A 22824-nucleotide genomic window follows, 5' to 3' on the forward strand; every position below is an offset into this window, starting at 1 on the left:
TATTTTTTGTTTGTTTGTTTTGGTTTGGTTTTTTTGAGACAGAGTCTCGCTCTGCCACCCAGGCTGGAGTGCAGTGGCGCAGTCTCGGCTCACTGCAAGCTCCGCCTCCCAGGTTCACGCCATTCTCCTGCCTCAGCCTCCCGAGTAGCTGGGACTACAGGCGCCCGCCACCATGCCCGGCTAATTTTTTGTATTTTTAGTAGAGACGGGGTTTCACCGTGTTAGCCAGGATGGTCTTAATCTCCTGACCTTGTGATCCGCCTGCCTCGGCCTCCCAAAGTGCTGGGATTACAGGCGTGAACCACAGCACCTGGCCAAAAAAAAAGTATATTTTTAAAAAACCTATAGGCAAATGTTTATAGTGATTTTATTCATAATCACCAAAAACTGGAAACAACATAAATATCTTTCAACTGATGAATAACCAAACTCAGTATATCCATACAATGAACCATTAGCAAGACACATGCAACATGGATAAATCTCAAACACATAATGCTAAGTAAAAAAAGCCAAACTCAAAGTACACACTGTAAAGTATGATTAACATGATCTTCTGAAAAGGGAAAACTATAGAATAGAAAACAGATTGAGTGGCTGCTAGAGGCAGAGGAAGGGGAAAGGTTGGCTATAAAGGGGCATAAAAGAATCTGGGGGGTGATGAAAATGTACTGCATTTTGATTATAGTGCTAATTATACCACTATATGCATATGTCAAACCTTACAGAACTGTACAATGAAAGTATGAATTTTACTCTATATAAATTATACTGCAATAAACCTTATTTCAAAAATATTTATCACATGCCTGAACCAGTAATTTAATTTCTAGAGAACTAGAGCTACAGACAGAAACTACATATAATGCTATTTGGTTTAGCTTCTTTTTTAAAAATAACAGCTTTATTGAGATATAATTCAAATGCCACATAACTCATCAATTTAAATTGCACAATTCAATTGTGTTTAGTATATTCAGAGCAATACAATCATTACCACAATCAATTCTAGAATATTTTCATCCAGCCAGGCATGGTGGCTCATTCCTATAATCCCAACACACTTTGGAAGGCCGAGGCAGGAAGATTATTTGAAGCCAGGAGTTGAAGACCAGCCTGGGCAACACAGCAAGACCCCCAATCTCTACAAAAAATAAAAAATGAAAAATGAGCCAGGCACGGTGGCATGCGCCTGTAGTCCTAGCTATTGGAGAGGCAGGAGGATCCCTTGAGCTCAGGAGTTCAAAGCTGCAGTGAGCTATGATTGCACCACTGCACCCCAGCCTGGGTGACAGCCAGATCCTGTCTCTAAAAAAATAAAAACTAAATAAGTAAATAAAATCAGGAAACAGAACTGTACATGTGATGTTAACCATGTAAAAACACATACCTGCAAAGAAACATCCTATAAAGAAATATGCTAAGCATAAGTACAATTAGTAGCTATGGCTGAATAAAATATGATTTTTAAAAAGACAAGAAAACTGGAAAGTCAGTCCAGGAGAGATGGCTCACGCCTGTAATCCCAGCATTTTGGGAGGCCAAGGCGGGTGGATCACTTGAGGTCAGGAGTTCAAGGCCAGCCTGGCCAACATGGAGAAACCCTGTCTCTACTAAAAATACAAAAATTAGCTGGGCATGGTAGTGCGCATCTGTAATCTCAGCTACTTCGGAGGCTGAGGTGGGAGAATCACTTGAGCCCGGGAGCTAGGGGTTGCAGTGAGTTGAGATCGCACCACTGCACTCCAGCCTAGGCGACAGAGTGAGACTCCATTTGAAAGAAAAGAAAAGAAAAAAAGAAAACTGGCAAGTCATTCACTATGATATATTGTAATAATTTATCTAAGTGAATGGTATAAAAAGCAGCTAATAAGCTCTTTAGGATATATGGTAAAAGTATCTGGACCAGTGGTATTCAACCAGGGGCAATTTTGTTCCCCAGAAGACACTGGTAATGTCTGGAGATATTTTTAGTTACCACAACTAGTGGGGCAGTGCTACTGACATCTTAGTTGATAGTGGGTTAAGTATGCAGCTGAATATCCCACAATGCACAAGACAATACCCCACAACAAAGAATTACCTGGTCCATAATGCCAACAGTGCCAATGTTGAGAACCCCTGATTCAGACTACACTGTAGGTGTTAAGTAATCACCAATTTTTAAATCAGTGGAGTGATCTAAAGTAAGGAAATAATAGCTTCCTCCTTCATCCCAACCATTGTGTATTCTTTCCCCAGTCTTCCTATTTCAATTAATGGTGCCACCAACTATCTAGCACTAACCCTGCTACCTAGGGGTTAGTGGTCTTCTTTATTTTGCTACATTTACCAACAAGTTCTATTGACTGTACCTCCAAAATATATCCCAACCAATTCTCATCATCTACACCCTACTCCAATGATTACTTTCATACCTGAATTATACCAATAGCTTCCTAACTGACGCTCTGTTTCCCATCTTGCTCCCTGAAGTTCATCTCATACACAAGAGCCAAAAGAATCTTTTTAAGAGATCATACTCTTTAGATCATACACAAAAACCAACATGCTTAGAGAATTATCTATTCTTCCTACCGCAATCACTATCATATTATCTTATGCTGTCCTGTTTTCTTCACTACCTAAAATTATTTTCTCTATTTCTTTTTTATTTTCTATCTTACCCCCACCACTAGCACACACCTTAACTTCCTTATTATTCTTTGTCCAGCACTTGGAACCATGTCTGACACATGTCCTAAATATTTGTTCAATGAATGAATCTCTCCTATACTAATGGTCTATTTGTTCTACTGGAGACAGAGTAAAAATAAATCTGAGCAGGAAGGAGACTGAATCTCCTAAAGTGAACTGATATTCCCAATGTTAGTCAGCCAGGACACAAATTATAGGTCATTAAATAAGGTCTTTGGAAGAAAGGGGAAAAAAATAAGTTATTTCCCCCAGATTTCAACCTGCTTCCGAGTTTCAAAGAAAAGATGCCCTCTGCTCACCATGAGACAACTGAAAGCTGAGCAAGTAGATGCTGCCTATTTCTCCTAGATCAGCCACACATAATACATATATAAATACATACATATTTGTTCTGCAATTCCCTATTATACTAAGCTTTTAATAAAGTCTGTTTTAAAATAATCACAGCCTGGTTTCAGCTGTGCTGGGTGGAATTAGGCAAAGATTCTGTCACCACAGAGGCTGGGGGCACGAGCAGGGCCTCTACCAAAGCTAGCGCGATAGTAGCAAAGACATTCAGAAAGAAACTCTCCCACAAAGAAAAAGTAAATTTCTGATAGGAGTCAAAGCTGTAAGGCAAGCTGCCTTTCGCCACAGGAAAAAACTCTGACCAGTAACCACCTTAGAGAACTGGAATAATAAGGGAGCCAACTTGTTACCTCAGAGATAAACATGTTTTCATTTTAGAAGAAAAATCTGTCTCCAAGGTGTAAAAATGAATGGGGTAGAGGAAACAGTAAAGAAGGGAGTGAGAAAAAAAGAGTTGTAAAAGCAAGGAAAGTCAAAAGACAAAACATGCAAAATGAGTACCAGAATTAAGGTGGTGGCAGTAGAAAATCAAAAATGTTTTTAAAATCATACCTGATGCAGTATCAACAAGACTTAGCAGTTACAACTAAATAGTAAGGGAAAGGGAAGAAACAAAAGATGACTCACAGGTTTCTAACTTGGGTGACTAGAAGCCAGTAACTAATAGAAATAATATGTGAAGAATAACAGACTGGGGCTGCAGAGGGCTATGATCTTGCCACTGCATTCCATCCTGGGCAACATGGCAAGACTGTCTCTAAAATAAAAATAAAAATAGGCCGGGAGTGGTGGCTCACGTCTGTAATTCCAGCATTTTGGGAGGCCAAGGCAGGCAGACCGCGAGGTCAGGAGTTCGAGACCAGCCTGACCAACATGGTGAAACCCCGTCTCTACTAAAAATACAAAAATTAGCGAGGCGTGGTGGCGCATGCCTGTAATCCCAGCTACATGGGAGGCTAAGGCAGGAGAATCGCTTGAACCCGGGAGATGGAGGTTGCAGTGAGCCGAGATTGCATCACTGCACCCCAGCCTGGGTGACAGAGCGAGACTCTGTCCCCCAAAAAATAAAATAAAATAAAAATAAAAATAAAATAAATAAATAGGAAAAATAACAAGTTGAGAAGGGGAGGGCACTAGGTGTGTGAGCAAGTAATTGGCAGGGAAGAAGGAAGTAGGAGTTCAGTTGTAGACATAGTGAATTTGCAGTATTTGTGTGACAGCAAAAACATAAGATTTTTAGTTTTAAAGACAAAAACAGAAGCGAAGAAGTAAAATGGAAATCACATAATGTACTTAATGGGTAGATCCTAAAACTACTACTATAAGCCAGTGGCTGATGCCTGTAATCCCAGCACTTTGGGAGGCCAAGGAAGGAGAATCACTTGAGGCCAGGAGTTCAAGGCCAGCCTGGGCAATATAGCAAGACCCCATCTCTTAAAAAATATTAAGTAAAAAAAAAAAAAAAATTAAGTAAAACCACTACTGTAGAAGAGATTGCCCAAGAAAATACAAGCTGAGGGAATAACACTTATTGAGCATGCAAAAAGAGCAATTCAAGAGGAGAACCAGGAGAATGCCATCTCATAAAACAAGGAAAAAGTCGAGGAAGGAAGGGCAACAGAAATAAGAAAAGTCAAATAAAGATCTAAGAAAAGTCAAATAAAATAATGTCTGAAAAGCATCCATTAGATTTGGTGATTATTAGATCATTTCAGTGTTCCTAAAGAGAAGAATTTCAGTGCCAAAACAGAAAGATAAGCTAGGGCCAGGCAGGGTGGTTCACACCTATGATCTTTGGGAGGCAGAGGTGGAGGACTGCTTGAGCCCAGGAGTTCAAGACCAGCCTGGACAACATATGGAGACCCTGTCTCTACAAAAAAAAAAAAAAAAAGAATTATTTAAATAGCCAGGCATGGGGGTATTGTCTGTGGTCCTAGCTGCTCAGGTGGGTGAGGTAGGAGGATCGCTTGAGCCCAGGAGGTCAAGCCTTCAGTGAGCTGTGATCATGCCACTGCATTCCAACCTGGGCAACAGAGTAAGATCCTGTCTCTGAAAAAAAAAAAAAAAAAAAAAATAGGCAGACAGAGGCAGGCAGGCTCAGGAGTGAATGGGAAATAAGCAACTTATACCATCTCATAAAGATTCTAACTTCAAAAAGCTTGTCTGAGTTCAGGCTGTGGTCTCCAGATACCATTTTCCACTGAAAGGTACTGAGGCTTCTCGCAAAACAGGTTAATTCCAGGTCTGAAGTAACATATGTATAGATGAGCCTGGTTCTATTTTTTTGGCGGACAGGAAGGAATCTTTCAAGGACTATTGGAGTTAAGTCAAAGGGATACAGGTGTTTCAGTATTTTTTTCTTCTTGACTCTAATGTAAATGAAATTGTTTTCTTAAAATTTCTTTTTGGGATTGTTCATTTAGAGTGTATATAAATACAACTGATTTTTGTGTGTTGATGCCGTATCCTGCAACTTTGCTGAATTTCTTACTAACTTGCACAGTTTTGTTTTTGACGTAACTTTAAGGATATTCTACGTATGAGATCATGTCATCTTTAAATAGAGATAGTTTTCCTTCTTCCTTTCCAATTTGAATGCTTTTTATTTCCTTTTTCTTGCTTAACTTCTGGCTAGAAATTCTAATACTACACTGAACAGACATGGTGAAAGAAGGCATCCTCATCTTGTTCCTGATCTGAGGATAAAATCTCTGTCTTTCACCACTGAATATGATGTAAGCAATGATTTTTCACGGGTAGCCTTTACCACGTTGAGGAAATTCCCCTCTTTTCCTAGTTTATTAAAGTGCTTTTACAAAGGAAAGGATGTTAGCTTTTCTTTAATACTTTCTCTGCATCAACTGAGATGATGTAGTCATTCCTCAGTATCTGTGGGGGACTGGACCCTGGACCCCCCAAAGATACCAAAATCCTTGAATGCTCAAGTCCCTTATATATAGTATTTGCATATAACCTACACATATCCTCCTATACAATTTAAATCATCTCTAGATTACTTATAACACCCAATACAATGCAAATACTATGCAAACAGTTGTTATACTCTATTTTTAAATTTTGTATTTTTTTTTCCTCTGGCCCTTGATTAAGGAATAAATGTATTACCTTTTTTTTTTTTTCAAATATTTTTGATCTGCAGTTGGTTGAATCTGCAGATGTGGAACTCACAGATACAAACGACAGACTGTAGTGAGTTCTTTTTTTTCTTCATTCTACTAATGTGGTAGATTATACTGATTGATACTTGAGAAAAATTTAACCAAGGAAGCACATGACTTGTACACTAAAAGACCTGTACAAAACATTGCTGAAAAAAATAAAAGATGATCAAAATAAATGGAAAGACATTCCATGTTCACAGACTGGAAGACTTAACATTGTTAAGATGACAGTAACTACCCTTGATTTACAAATTCAATTTTGATCTCTGTCAAAATCCTAATAACTCTTTTTTCAGAAATAGGAAAAAACCATCCTAAATTTCACGTGAAATTTCAACACACCCCAAATAGCCAAAACAATCTTGAAAAACTTGAGAACTCCTACTTCCTAATTTCAAACCTACTACAAAGCTACAGTAATCAAAACAGTGTAGTACTGACACAAGAACAGGCACATAGACAAATAGAACAGAACTGAAAGTCTAGAAATAAACTCTCGCATTTGTCGTTGTTATGGTCTGAATGTCTGTGTCCCTCCTCCCCAGATTCATATGTTGAAGCCTTAACCCCCCATGTAATAATACTTGGAGAGGGGGACTTTAAAAGGTAATCAGCTAGATAAGGTAGTGAGAGTGGAGCTCTCATGATGTGATTAATGCCCTTCTAAGAAGAAACACCAGAAAGCTTACACTCTTTCTCACCTCACAAACACTAAGAAATCACATGAGCACAGAGCAAGGTAGTGGCTACCTACAAGCCAAGAGAAAAGGCCTGAAAATAAAACCTACCTGTGGGCACTTTGATCTTGGACTTCCCAGCCTCCTGAAATGTAAGACACAAATTTGTTGTTTAAGCCACCCAGACTATGATACTGTGTTACAACAGCCCAAACTGACTGATACGATGGTCAACTGACTTTCGACAAGGTTCCCAGGACCACTCAATGGGGAAAGAACAGGCTCTTCAACAAAAGGTGCTATGAAAACTGGATATTCATACACAAAAGATTGAAACTGGACACTTACTTTGTACCATAAGCAAAAATTAACTCAAGATGGATTAAAGACCTAAATTAAAGACCTAAACACTAAAACTCTTAGAAGAGAACATAGGGAAAAATCTACATGAACTTAGATCTGGCAATAGCATCTTAAATATGATACCAAAAGCATAAGCTACAAAAGAAAAACACAAATTGGATTTCATTAAAATTTAAAACTTTTGTGCATCAAGGCCACTATCATGAGGGTGAAAAGACAATCTACAGAATGGGAAAAAAATATTTGTAAATTATTTATGTGATAAGAGTTTAATACTTAGAATATAAAAACAATTCCTAAAACTCAACAACAAAAAAGAGAAGCAACCAATTAAAAAAATGCACAAAGAACTTAAATAACATTTCTCCAGAGAACATATACAAAAGGTCAATAAACACATGAAAAAATGTTCAGCATCATTAGTCACTGGAAAAATTCAAATCCAAGCCACAATAAGATACCACTTCAAGGCCAGGTGCAGTGCCTCACGCCTGTAATCCCAGCACTTTGGGAGGCCGAGGCAGGTGGATCACGAGGTCAGGAGATCAAGACCATCCTGGCTAACACGGTGAAACCTGTCTCTACTAAAAATACAAAAAAATTGGCCGGTGTGGTGGTGGGCGCCTGTAGTCCCAGATATTTGGGAGGCTAAGGCAGGAGAATGGCGTGAACCCAGGAGGTGGAGCTTGCAGTGAGCTGAGATCACGCCACTGCACTCCAGCCTGGGCGACTGAGCAAGACTCCGTCTCAAAAAAAAAAAAGATACCACTTCACACCCACTAGGACAGTTATTAACCAAAAATAAAAGACTTTGAAAGGCTGAGGTAGGTAGATCACTTGAGGTCAGGAGTTCAAGACCAGTCTGGCCAACACAGTGAAACCCCATCTCTACTAAAAGTACAAAAAAAGAAAAAAAATTAGCCAGGCATGATGGCACACACCTGTAATCCCAGCTACTTGGGAGGCTGAGGCAGGAGAATCACCTGAACCCAGAAGGTGAAGGGTAGAGGTTACAGTGAGGTGAGATGGCACCACTGCACTCCAGCCTGGGTGACAGAGTAACACTCTGTCTCAAAAAAAAAAAAAAAAAAACACACAGAAAATAACAACTATTGGCGAGGATGTAGAAAAGCTGGAATCCTCATGCACTGCTGGTGCAAATGGAAAATGCTATAGCCCCTGTGCAAAAGGTTCCTCAAAAAGATAAACACAGGCTGGGCATGGTGGCTCACACCTGTAATCCCAGCACTTTGAGATGCCAAGGCAGGTGCATTGCTTGAGCTCAGGAGTTCAAGACCAGCCTTGGTAACATGGCCAAACCCCGTCTCTATTAAGAAAAACTAAAATTAGCTGGGCATAGTGTTGCACATCTGTAGTCCCAGCTACTTGTGGGGCTGAGGTGGGAGGACAGCTTAAACCAGGGAGGTGGAGGCTGCAGTGACCCATGATCACACCACTGCACTCCAGCCTGGACAACAAAGTGAGACCCTGTCTCAAAAAATGAATAAATAAATAAATAAGGATAAACAGAATTCCTATATAACCCAGCAAATCCACTCCTAGGTACATACCTGTACTAGTCTGTTTAGTCTTGCTGTAACAGAATACCTGAGGTTGGGTAACTTATAAAGAAAAGAGGTTTATGTAGCTCACAATTCTGGTGGCTGGGAAATCCAAAAGCATGGCATTGGTGTCTGCTTAGCTTTTGGTGAGGGCCATGTGCTGCACCACAGCATGGAAAAGCAGAAAGGCAAGGGGGCAAAGAGACACACAAAAGGTGGAACCTTGCTTGTAACAACTCATTAGGGCAGTGTCCCCATTATCCAAACACCTCACACTAGGCCCCACCTCCTAATACTGCCATATTGGGAATCAAATTTCAACATGAATTTTAAAAGAAACTCATTAAAACCATCACAATACCAGAAGGAACTGAAAGCAAGGACTCAAACAAATACTTATATACCAATGTTTATAGCAACATTACTCACAATAGCCAAAAGGTGTCTATTGACGGATGAATGGATAAACAAAACGTATATGCACACAATGGAATATTTTGCAGCCATAAAAAGGAATGAGAAGTTTTGATACATACTATAACTGGATGAACCTTGAAAATATGCTAGGTGAAATAAGTCAGACACCAAAGGATAAATATTGTATGAGTCCACTTACATGAAATATCTAGAATAGGCAACTTCATAGACACAGAAAGTAATTTAAAGTTTACCAAAGGCTGGGCCGAGGGACCATGCAGAGTTACTGCATAACGTGTAGAGTTTCTATTGTGGGTGAAATAAATAACGATAATGATTGTACAATATTGTTTATGTACTTAATGCCACTGAATTATACACTTAAAGTTGCTAAAATGGTAAATGTTATATTATATATATATTTATTATATGATTTGCTTTTTGACAAGTTATAATTGCACAAAATTAAGGAGGTATACAGTGGTGTTTTGATACACAGGTATGTATACAGTGTGGAATGACTGAATCAAACAAATTAGCATATCCATCACCTTAAATACTTATTTACACCACCTAACTACAACTTTCTACGCTTGGACCAATATCTTCCTGTCCCTCCCTTCCATCCCCCATGCTCTGGTAACTATAATTCTACTCTCTGCTTCTATGAGTTCTATTGTTTTAGATTCCACATTAAGTGACAAGATGCAGTTTTTGTCTTCCTGTGGCTGGCTTACTGCACTTTGTTATGTACATTTTAACACATTTTTTTAAACTTAAGGTAATTTTTTTTTTTTTTGAGATGGAGTCTCGCTCTGTCACCCAGGCTGGAGTGCAGTGGCATGATCTTGGCTCACTGCAACCTCCGCCTCCTGGGTTCAAGTGATTCTCCTGCCTCAGCCTCCCGAGTAGCTGGGATTACAGGCACGTGCCACCACACCTGGCTAATTTTTTGTATTTTTAGTAGAGACAGGGTTTCACCGTGTTAGCCAGGATGGTCTCAATCTCCTGACCTCGTGTTCCGCCCGCATTGGCCTCTCAATGTGCTGGGATTACATGTGTGAGCCATTGCACCCGACCGGTAATTTTTTAAATATAAAAAAATCAATTTTTAAAAAGGATTGAGGTGCCGATCTTGAAGACCATGTTGTGGGTTAAATTGTGGTCCCCAAGAGATATGTCCACCCAGATCCTCAGAATATGACTTTATTTGGAATAAAGTTCTTTGCTGGTGTAGTTAATGTAAGGGTCTTGAAATGAGATCATCCTGAATTAGAGTGAGCCCTAAATCCAATGAAAAGTGTCCTTAGAAGAGACAGAAATGAAGACAAGAGAGACAAAGAGATAAGCCATGTAAAGACAGAGGCAAAGACTGGAGTAATCTACCACAAATTAAGGAACACATGGGACCACCAGAGGCTCAAAGAGAGGAGGAAGAATTCTTCCCTAAAGGCTTCAGACAAAGCATGGCCTTGCCAACATCCTGATTTCAAACTTTTAGCCTCCAGAACTGTGAGATGATAAATTTCTGTAATTTTAAACCACCAAGTTTGTGGTAATTTCTTATGGCAAACCTAGGAAACTAATTCAGATTTTAGTACATGGAAGTGGAGTGCTGCTTTAATATCTAAAAATGTGAAGGTGGGCCAGGCATGATGGCTTATGCCTGCAGTCCCAACACTTTGGGAGGCCGAGGTGTGAGGACTGCTTGAGCTCATGAGTTGAAGATCAGCCTGTGCAACATGGTAAAACACCATCTCTATTAAAAAACTTTTAAACAAAGAAAGAAGAGAGAAAGAGGGAGAGAGAGCAAGAGAGAGAGAAAGAGAGAGAAAGAAAGAAATAGAGAGAGAAAGAGAAAGAAAGGGAAAGGAAGGGAAAGGAAGGGGAGGAAGGGACGAAGGGAAGAAGGAAGAAAGAAACAGGGAGAGAAAGAAGAAAGAGAGAGAGATAAAGAAAGAAAAGAAAGAAAGAAAAAGAGAGAAAAAAAAAGGAAAGGTGGCTTTGAAATTGGGTAATGGGCTGAAAGAGTTTTGAGATGCATGATTTTAAAAAAGTACAGACTGCCTTAAAGACATGGTGGTAGAAATACTGATGTCAAAGGCAATTCTGGTTAGGGTTTAGAAGGATGTGATGAGCAACTAAGAGAAAGCTTCTGTAGTCTTAGAGAATACATACACAGAATCGTGAACATTTTGGTTCATATCAATATTTTGGTTAAGGATGCTTCTGTTGCTGTCTCAGAAGTAAATAAAGAATATGTGACTGGTAACTGGAAGAAAGGTGATCTATGTTATAAAGTGGCTGAACTATGTTCTACTGTGGGATAGAAAGGAGAATCTGGAAGCCATTAACTTGAATATTTAGCCTAGGAGATTTCCAAGCAAAATGCTGAAGGTACAGCTTGGTTCCTCCTTGGTGTTTATAGTAAAATACAAGAGGAAAGAGATAAATTGAAGAAGGAACTTTAAGCAAAAGGAAACAATGATTAACTGGGAGGTTCTCAGATTATACAGAATACAAAGGATGCAGAAATTAGGAAATTCACTGTTAGAAAAGTGTTCTAGAGAGCAGGCCACGTGGCTGGACAACCATATGCTGAAGATACTAGCAGTGTGACTCATGGATCCAATCAATCATCTCAACAGAAACGAGGAATGGAGATGGGGTTATCAGTAAGGAGCTGTGAAGAATCCTCTCGTCTAATGATATGGATCCCCTTGATATGTAAGGAGACTGACAAGGTTTTAAAGAATATCATACCAACAAAAATGCTGTAAGCCTGTACTGAAAGGAACAGAGATGGGACAAAATTTTTTAAAGTGTCTTACTTCTGGGATTTTATAGGCAAGAAATGGGCTAATACAGTTACTCAACTACAAACATGTGCACCTCTTCAGGGAAAAGTAAAAATGACTGAAGGCAAGCAGCATAGCGGGGGTTGGGGGTGGGGGAGAAACAGGCCCACACCAGCTGCAGACAGAGCCTCCATGGGCCCAGAGGGCAGAGGATCAAGCCACAGAGGATTATTCTCAGGCCCTTAAACCTAGAGAAATTTGTCCTGCTGAGTTTTGAACTTGCTTGAAACCGGAGATCCTGTATTCTTTCCATTTTCTTCCTTTTGAATGGGAATGTCTATCTTACAACTGTCTCATCCTCTCATCATTGTATTTTGTAAGCAGATAAGTTGTTTTCCAGTTTCACAGGTCCACAGATGGAGAATTTTATCCCAAATGAATCATGCCGAGTCCATACTCTTACCTAATTTAGACGATTTAGACAATGAGATTTCAAACTTTTTGAGGTTATAATATTTGGAAATTTTGGACTTAAGAGTTCATGCTGTAGCTGGGCACGGTGGCTCACGCCTGTAATCCCAGCACTTTGGGAGGCCGAGGCAGGCAGATCACGAGGTCAGGAGACGGAGCCCATCCTAACATAGTGAAATCCCATCTCCACTAAAAATACAAAAAATTAGCCAGGCATGGCGGCACGCTCCTGTAGTCCCAGCTACTTGGGAGACTGAGGCAGGAAAATGGCTTGAACCCAGGAGGCAGAGGTTGCAGTAGCCGAGATTCTGCCACTGCACTCCAGCCTGGGCGAGAGAGTGAAACTCCGTCTAAAAAAAAAAAACACAGTTCATGCTGTAACAACAGGTCGAGACTTTTGAGGATGTTGGGATGAGGTGAATTTATTTTGCATATGGGATGTAAATGAAGTTTTAGGGGTCAAAAAAAGAACTGTAGTGGATTAAACTGTGGCTCCCAAAAGTTATGTCCACCCAGAACCACAGTATGTGAGCAGACTAGATCTTTGGAGAGGTAATTATGGTAAGGATCTTGAGATGAGAACATCCAGGAATAAGGTAGACCCTAAGAGACAGAAAAGAAGATGCAGAAAGAAGACCATGGGAAGATGAAGGCAAAGACAGGAGTTTTGCCGCCACAAGTCAAGGAATACCAACCAAGCCACAAGAAGATAGAAGAGACAAGCAAAGATTCTTCCCTAGAGCCTTGATTTTGGACTTCTAGCCTCCAAAACTGTGAGATAATTTCTGATGTTTTAAGCTACCAAGTATGTAGCAGTTTTTTCGCAGCCTTAGGAAACTAATTTAAGAGACCAGCAATCATCAAAGGTATAACAAATTGAACACCAAAAGTAATGACTATGATAAATTAGAATGTATCACATATGGTAAAACTCATGAGTTCATAAGGATATTCCCTCCCAAACCTCACCTTTGGGAGTTGTGAGGGCGGGCATCAATTCATTTTTCTGAAAATTATTGATAAAGGGGAAAAAAATAAGCATTTATCCTGCTTTTTCTTTACAAACCATATTACAAGGTAACCAAATAATTGATGAGGGAATTCTTTATGAAAGAATTCCAGTTAATAAATACAAAAGAAATGACCAAAAAAAAAATCACTCTTCTAATGAAATAATGGATATAGGCAAGAATTATCATTGGCTGATAAATCCATTAAATGAAAAGTTAAAAATAAATTACGTTTGGATCCCACTGACAGAACCTAAACCAAATGATGCATTTAGTATCACTAAAAGTAGAACCACCACTTATGTTACCTCCTAGAATGATCCAACAAGAATTCACAGCCCCATCTAATGGAGTGACTATAAATCCTAATTTGTCTAGAACAATTCCAGTTTAAACTTTTCCTTCTGTGTAATCATTATAGCATCCCCTTTCATTCTCAAAATTGTCTGATTGCAAATAAATTATATAACCATTCTTTATAAATATTTCTTGCCAAAGAAACTGAACCTAAACTCATCAAGCTCTACCAACTAGGGCTCTCAATCTTGGCTACAGACCGAAATCACTTGGTAAATTTTTAAAAATATTGATGATGACATTTTACCTCATGGGCTCTGATTAATTTATCGGAGATGTGGCCTAGGGATCAGGATAACTAAAAGCTCTCCAGATAATTCTAAAGTTTCAGCCAAAGTTCAGAACCACTGCTCTGTATTTAACTACTAATTTGCGGGAAATATGAGGGGTAAAAGAACATGTTAAATACCATAACAAGGATTCAATCAGTCGAATCCAAAATGTGGAAAATTATCCTGGAACAATAACCTATTTTTTTCAACAAGTAAATAGCATGGGAAAGGAGCACAGGGGGTATGAGTTAAGAAAGGGGATTATTGGCTGGGCGCAGTGGCTCATGCCTGTAATCCCAGCACTTTGGGAGGCGGAGGCGGGTGGATCACTTGAAGTCAGGAGCCTGAGACCAGCTTGGCCAACATGGCGAAACCCTGTCGCCACTAAAAACACAAAATAAGCCAAGCCTGGTGGTGCATGCCTATAATCCCAGCTACTCGGGAGGCTGAAGCAGGAAAATCGCTTGAACCCAGGAGACAGAGGATGCAGTGAGCCAAGATCGTGCCACTGCATTCCAGCCTGGGCAACAAGGGCAAAACTCCATTTCAAAAAGAAAAAAAGGGGGGGGGGATAATTAAGGTTAAGAAAAACTTAAGAAACATATAAACTAAATGAAATGTGTAACTCTTAGTTGGATGATTTAAACAAATCAAGTGTAAAAAGACACTTAAAGAATAAGAGAAGTCTGAACACAGACTGGATTAAGGAACTCTTGTTAGGTGTAACAGTATTGTGGTTGTGCTTGTTAAAAATTCTTATCTGTTAGAAATACACACGGAAGTATTTATAGATTAAATGATGTGATGTGAGTTATTTCTTTGAAATTATTTCAACTATGGAAAAAAAGGAAGGAAGGAGGAAGGAAAGGAAAGGAGGGAAGAAAGGAGGGAGGGAAGGAGCGAGGGAGGGACAGACAGAAATGAGCAGTTAGATGAGACAGGAATGGTAGATTAATTTTTGGCTTATAAATGTATAATACGCATGTCAGTATTAAAATACTTACATTTGTAAGATATATTGGGAAGTGTAAAGAAAGAAAAACACATATGATTCTTGATATGTGCTGGGTTCTCAAAGAACTGACAGTGCTGGGTTCTATATGCTGGATAGACCAAAACAAAACAAAAAAAAGGACTATCTTTGGTCAAAGACAGCTAATTAAAGCTTCTAGGAGGCCAGAAAGATGATATGAATGAAATTAAAATAACAATATAAATATTTCCTAAGTACAAGAAAGTGGGTATAGGTATGAGAAGGTTGGATAAGAACTATTACTACCCCAAAATTGCTAAATTCCAGAGATTATACCACAAACTGACTTTGAAAAACCCATGCTCTTACTAATGGCTAAGCCACATAAAAGTATCATTTTTTTTTTAAGTCAAATGGTCAAGTATTAGCAATTTTGTTGGGTTGAATACAGTACATTTATACAATACCTGCCTTTCTCCTTTGCTAAAGTAACTACATACAGTTAGCTCATAGTAAAATAATCAGAATTTTTAAGGGAAATATCACTCTTCTTTAAATAGTGGCTGTTCTCCTAATACAGAATTCAAAAATACCTCTTAAGTATCCATAGAAACTGCAATTTTATATTTATCTACTTACATATTCTTTAGTAAGAAAACCTTTCTGGCAAGGCGCGGTGGCTCACGCCTGTAATCCCAGCACTTTGGGAGGCTGAGGCGGGAGGATCATGGGGTCAGGAGTTCAAGACCAGCCTGGCCAACATGGTGAAACACTGTCTAAAAATACAAAAATTAGCTGGGCGTTGTGGTGCACGCCTGTAATCCTAGCTACTTGGGAGACTGAGGCAGGAGAATTGCTTGAACCCAGGAGGTGGAGGTTGTAGTGAGCTGAGATCGCGCCACTGTACTCCAGCCTAGGCGACACAGCAAGACTCTGTCTCAAAAAAAAAAAAAAAAGAAAAGAAAAAAGAAAATCTTTCCATTGTCAAAAAAAAGTATAAACATAATCTTTAAAGTAAATCACAGCTTCAAAATATTTAGTGTATATTTTCTAAAAAATAAATGTGAGCTGTGAATACATATTTTAAGATGATCTCAAACAAAAATGTATTTCTTAGGGAACAAATTAACTTAATGATTCCTGAGAAGTAATTTACATCAACTTTGGATGTAATTCAAATTATTCTAACATCCATACATTCCAGATAAAGAATTATGTGCTTTATTTTACAAATAAGAATATAAACACTAACCATAATATTTCTGGATAAACAAAAGTTCTAACCCATATGATCGAACAGGACCAGTTCGAGTAATAATTGATCCTGATTTAGCCATCATATCTCCAGCAAATCTCTCTGTGCCTTAATTTCCTAATTTATAAAATGGGACAATAATTGTGGTTGAAAAATATATCACATGTAGAATACTTAGAAAAATGACTGGCACTTAAGGGTTTATAAATACCAAGTATTATCATTATTTACAGATGTCTCTGCTTATTACAAGATGGGAAAAACCAGCGTGTGAAAACAACTCAGAATCATTCTCAGTATTAGAATGGCCTCTCCTTTTTTTTTTTTTTTTTTTTTAAAAAAAAGACAGTGTCTCTCTTGCTCTGTCACCCAGGCTGGAGTGCAGTGGCACAATCATAGTTCAATGCAATCTCAAAATCCTAGGCTCAAGCAATCCTCCCACCTCAGTCTCGTGAGTAGCTAAGACTACAAGCACATGCTACTAAACCTCGAGTAATTTTTTTAATTTATTGTAGAGATGGGGTCTTGCTATGTTGCCCAGGATGGTCTCAAACTCCTGACCTCATGCCATCCTCCTGCCTCGGCCTCCCAAAGTGCTAGGATTACAAGCATGAACCACTGTACCCAGCCACAAGTATTATTATTTACAGATGCCTCTGTGTGTTACAAGATGGGAAGCAGTGTGAAAACAACGCAGAATCACTGTATTTGAATGGCCTCTTCAAATGGTCTCTAAACAAAGTCAATACTTTCTTAAAACAAATTATTCACATTGCATACATACAAACTGCAAATATTTTAATGATATGTACCGCCATGTTTTTAAGTAATACATTTAGCAAAAAGACAGAAAAGAGAAAAAGTTCATTAAGGAATTAAGAGGGATCAATCTTTTGCAATTATTTTATTATAAAATATTAAAATAACAGAAATTCAAAATAAAACTTCTCCATATCCCATCACATCATGAAGTCAATGCTTTCATTTATTCGTATTTTCTACTGTCTATATGTGTGTTCAATTTTCACACATTTATATATTAATAGATAACATTTTATAGTCTACATTTTCACTTAGCATTATACCATCAATACTTTTTCCACTTTGTGAAATTTGCACCCTTATACTCTCTTTCGTTTCTCCTCCCTACCCACTGAAGGTAATCAATGGTAATATCCTGACCTGTGTCCTCCACAATTTTCTCTAAGTTTATACATATACAAGCATATATAGACACAAATGTGGGGAGGCAGGAAAGGTCGTTTTGTTCTGTTTTTCACAAAAAATGGAAGCATACTACTTATACATATGCTTTCTCTCTTTTTTAAGCATACCAGATATATACATCTCAAATTTAATATACAGAGAATTTTAAGTATGAAAATGAATACAATTTACTAGACCAGGTAATATTTACATTTACAAAAGTTATTATTTTGTATGTAAACTTTGAAAAGACAAGGATTTTACAACAAAATATGGCCACCCGATTTAGTCAGACCTCATACTTCATAACATACTGGTTATTATAATAGCCATGCATAAATAATTCAATCATTTATAATAAGCCTACCTAATGAGTCTTAAAAGCTATTTGAGAAAACAAAAATTTTATCATCTAAAAAAATTAAATAATATGCCAACTTTAAAGTGTGTGTGTGTGTATGTATTTGTGTGGGTGTGATGCTTGCTATAACGCCTTCATGAACAGGCACTAGGATATGAACTTAATTCTCTCTATACCAGAGACGATAGATGAATATAGCGCTGATCCACCCACATACTCAGCTCCCCCATGTTCACAAATTCAGAGACTAGCATCCTAGCATATTCTGAACACAAGTGTTCCAACTGCCCACAAATATAAAAACAAGACATCAGGCAGGCTACCTAGAATTTAAGGTTGTTAACCCAATGGTCTTAAAATGCAGTCAACGGCTGGGCGTGGTGGCTCACGCCTGTAATCCCAGCACTTTGGGAGGCCGAGGCGGGCGGATCACGAGGTCAGGAGATCGAGACCATCCTGGCTAACAAGGTGAAACCCCGTCTCTACTAAAAATACAGAAACAAAAAATTAGCCGGGCATGGTGGTGGGAGCCTGTAGTCCCAGCTACTCGGGAGGCTGAGGCGAAGGAATGGCGTCAACCTGGGAGGCGGAGCTTGCAGTGAGCTGAGATAGCGCCACTGCACTCCAGCCTGGGCGACAGAGCAAGACTCCGTCTCAAAAACAACAACAAAAAATGCAATCACCTGCCCATCTAACCATAATCCAGAACAATCAGAAGATCCGTAAATCTGGATCCACAGGAGAGAACTTTGGGGAGTAAAGGACGCTATGAAAGATTTACAGAGCCCCTCAAAATTACAAAGCAGAGAACTTGGTACTCAACCCATAGAGCCTCTGCTGTACTAGGTAAGCTATTCTTACAAAAATAAGTCAGCAAGTCTTTTGAGTTCCTATTGTGTAGAGGTCACAAGATGTCCAGACGCAAAAAGCAATGAAATAGATACTATGTTAAAGGAGTTCACAATTTATCAAGAGAGCCAGCATATATTATCCTAAATGACCCTAAGTAACAAAGCACAATGCCTAGCATGTAGCTTATGAAATAGCACAGGTGCTTAGCAACTTTTCTGTGACATGATTACAAAGGTCAAAAGCAGTAAGCATCATTAAGTACAATACCATGTCATCAATGCAATTTCAGATTTAATAGCCTCAAGTTACTAAGTCTATGTGGATAGTTTGTTTCAACTCCCTCAAGGCAGTCAATTTCCAAAGACATGGTACTGCATAGTCCCCATTAATCAGCTTGGAGTATACATATGGAATCCACATGTAATTTGGCACACACCAAAAAAAAGTGGAAAAAGTACTTATACCATTTAAGACAATCATACTGAACATTCTAATGAAATATCAAAAACAAAATGAATTATAGATCAAAAATATTACTTATGTATTATTTTTACTTTTTCTAGAGAGGGGGTTTCCCTCTGTCACCCAGGCTGGAGTGCAGTGGCAATATCATAGCTCACTGAAACCTCCACCGCCTGGGCTCAAGCGATGCTCCCACCTCAACCTGTGAATAGCGAGGACTAGAAGCATGTGCCACCACACCATTAATTCGAAAAATTAATGAATGTAACCTTCCTCTGTGATGAAACTGGCAAAATAATGGGGGAAACCTATACAAGTGCTGCGTATGTTATAGGTCGTTAAAAATAAAATTAAGTTTTGGGCCAGGCCTGGTAGCTCACACCTGTAACCCCAGCACTTTGGGAAGCCAAGGTGGGCTGATCACCAGATGTCAGGAGTTCGAGACCAGCCTGGCCAACATGGCAAAATCCCATCTTTACTAAAAATACAAAAATTAGCCAGGCCTGGTGGTGCTTGCCTGTAATCCCAGCTACTCGGGAGGCTGAAGCAGGAGAATTAATTGAACCCGGGAGGCGGAGGTTGCAATGAGCCGAGATTGCGCCACTGCACTCCAGCCTGGGCAACAGAGCAAGACTCCGTCTCAAAAATAATAATAATAATAAAGTTTTTACTGCTACCACTGTGGTATCTTTTTTTCTTTTCCAGCATTCCTTTAGCAGAAGATTCACAAGACCAGTAACATCTTTTAAGTGTACGACAAGAGATAGAATATATTTAAAATCTAGTTGAATTTGTTGTCAACGTGCATCGTTTTCTAGAATATGCTAGAACATCCTAGCAAAGAAGGTGAATGACAACATTCACAGCAACTGGATGCAGAAATCTCCCTGAATTAACATTACATATCTTAAGTAATTTACCCTGTATATTTTCATTGGTGGACTTATATGCCATATGCCTTCATCCAAGCACAGTAAGGATCCAGTTCAAAACTGAACACAACTTGAAAATTTTTAAATTTCAAAACACATGCATTCCATACCCAACATTTATACTTACAAAACTATTTGGACATACCATCATACAGCTTAACTTGCTCTATGACTAATTATTGCATTAGGTGAATCCAACATTTTGTAAACTTATCAATGGTAAAAATTTATTGTTCAAAACACTACAATGAAATGCATTAAAATAACATGACTGATGAACAGAAAGAGGGATAGAGGGGTAAATATATGATAAAACAAGTGGAATGCAATCTTTTTTTTTTGGAGAGGGTTTTGAGGCAGTGTCTCCCTCTGTCACCTAGGCTAGACTGCAGTAGCATGATCTCGGCTCACTGCTACCACCGCCTCCCTGCTACCACCGCCTCCCGGGTTCAAGCGATTCCCCTGCCTCCGCCTCCCGAATAGCTGGGATTACAGGCACCCGCCACCACGCTGGGTTAATTTTTTGTATTTTCAGTAGAGACGGGGTTTCACCATGTTGGCCAGGCTGGTCTCGAACTCCTGGCCTCAAGTGATCCTGCCGCCTCGGCCTCGCAAAAGTGCTGGGATTACAGGCGTGAGCCGCCGCGCATGTCCAGAATGCAATGTTAACAGTAGGATCTAGGCGGCTGGGTGTATGGCTGCTCCCCGTAAGTTTTATAATATTGCCGGATAGTTCAAAATATTTTCCTAACAAATTGTTGGAAAAAATAATACTTGACAGTTCTTTGGTCATTTACAATTTAAGCTTTTAAGGAGAGAAACACAGATTAAAGAAGCTCCTCTGTGGCATCCCACACAGGCACTATAGTTGGGACAAACCTGGATTCAAATCCTACCTCAACCTTGCAACTAGCTGTGTGATCTAAGTAAATTACTTAAGCCCTCAGCATCTAAATTTCCTCATCTGCAAATAGGTTCTATGTGGGGTTACTATGAAGTTAAATTCTTCACATAAAGGTCTTAGCTCAGTGCCAGGCACATAGTAAGCCCTCAAAACACCAGCTGTAGCATCATTATGAGATTACTAATTTTACGCTAAGCTGAAAGGGCATTCTTCATAAAGTAGTAATTTTTTGCCCTTTTGCTAATTGATCGTTTCTGAAACCATTCCCAAAAGGAAGACTCCTAAAAGGAAACTTACTTCTTATCATGCTAAGCGGGGAGGAAGTAAAAGAAAAGTGAGGGATATTGCTCAATCGATAGTACAGTATTGTTCGCCATCTGAAAAAAACCACTCAGAATTAAATAAGAAAAGTTTCCAGACAAACTTTATAAGGTATTCAAACAACTTCTATGTAGAATTGGCTTCACCTCTGCAGGTCGATTGGGTACATCCCTGTTACGAGAAAACTTGTCGTATTCTTCCAAGTCCCTAATTGCGAGTAAGAGGCTAGGCTAGAACATGACATTCATAGCAGCCAAAATCTTTCTCCTAAATCAGGACATGCCAACGATCCCACTTCTTCACAGGTAAGACCACCACCCCGACTTTGGTCTAGATAACGGCTATGGGGGGAGGGGAAAGGAGGCAGGAAAATGAATTCGCGATGGTGTTACTGAAGAACCCTCCGGTTATTTCTCCTGAGACCCCTACACGACTTATTCCCGCCACCACCACCCCCACCTGACCTCTCCCCAGTTAAAACTTCCAGACTCTGATGTACTAAAGATGCACTTAAGAATCTGACACCTCCCCTCCCTGGGCCCAGATATCCCACCCCACTGCTGGGGAAGGTGGGGGGGAGGAAGGCAAACAACGGCCCCCTCCCCTCCCCCTCACCCAGCAGCAAATCTTTGTCCCACCTGCCGAGGGACCGCTCGCCAGCGCGCTCCGGACCCAAGGCTGCCTCAGACCTGCCCGCAACCTTGTCCTAACGGGCCTCGGCGACCCCTCCACGAACCTGAGTATGGCCCATTCCCGGCCCCGGGCCGCGCCCCGCCCCCCGCCGCCCGAGTTCTGCCTCACCTCACCTACCCTCTTTTGGGGGCCGGACTCCACCTCTCTCTCCGCCATGTTGGGCCCCGCTCGGAACCGCTGCGGCTCCCCGCGCGGTGGCGGCGGTACCTCTCGGCCCCCCGGCCCCCGCCCACACTGCAGGCACGGCCGCCTCGCGGCAGCTTCCCCGGACCCAGCCGGGCCTTGCGCCGAGAGTGGGGAGGGGGCGGATGCCGCGCGCCAGGCCGCAGCTTCTGAGATCCCACGGGTCCGCGCGTGGGCGGGAGGGCCTGCCCGGGGACGGCGGGGGCGGGGGCCGGGACTCGGGGGGTTAATGGCCTCCAAGGGGCCCCGTGAGTAGGATTATTTTCTCTCAGAGAAATTCCTCCGCCTGCGGTTTCTTAAAGGGATCACCAAATCAGCCCCTTGCGCGCGCCCCTGATGCGCAGGCGCACCCTAAGTCCCTCCTTCCTTTCCCACCAAGCCCCCGGTCCTGAGCGTGCGCGGTAAGTGGCCCTGGGTAGGCCAAATCCTGCAAGTCTCTTTGCTGCCAGCAGCTGCTCCCACCACTCAACTATGGCCGCTCCCTTAAAGGGACCATGACGCAGGGATGAAGGAGAAATGAAAGAAATT

At 40.3% G+C, this 22824-nt stretch overlaps 1 protein-coding gene across 5 annotated transcripts in view; it reads right to left on the reverse strand.

The window, feature by feature from the left end:
• The window catches only part of ZMYM4 (zinc finger MYM-type containing 4), a 156247-nt gene extending 133635 nt beyond the window's left edge, over window positions 1-22612 (reverse strand). Inside the window, exons 1-2 of one of the 5 annotated variants that reach the window (XM_063713428.1) lie at window positions 22231-22577; window positions 7016-7049 (exon numbers count right to left, since the gene is read on the reverse strand). Coding sequence is in view for 3 of the 5 variants with exons in the window: in XM_002811070.5 (XP_002811116.3) it covers window positions 22222-22269 (48 nt within the window). In the remaining 2 variants the exon portion in view is untranslated. Of the gene's footprint in view, window positions 1-7015; window positions 7050-22156; window positions 22196-22221 lie in introns of those variants that run through there. The other 4 variants (XM_024248608.3, XM_002811070.5, XM_024248613.3 and 1 more) reach the window with 4 other exon arrangements.
• Between the last annotated feature and the right edge of the window lie 212 nt (window positions 22613-22824).

Source organism: Pongo abelii, chromosome 1 (assembly GCF_028885655.2).
Source record: "Pongo abelii isolate AG06213 chromosome 1, NHGRI_mPonAbe1-v2.0_pri, whole genome shotgun sequence".
NCBI classification, from domain to species: domain Eukaryota; kingdom Metazoa; phylum Chordata; class Mammalia; order Primates; family Hominidae; genus Pongo; species Pongo abelii.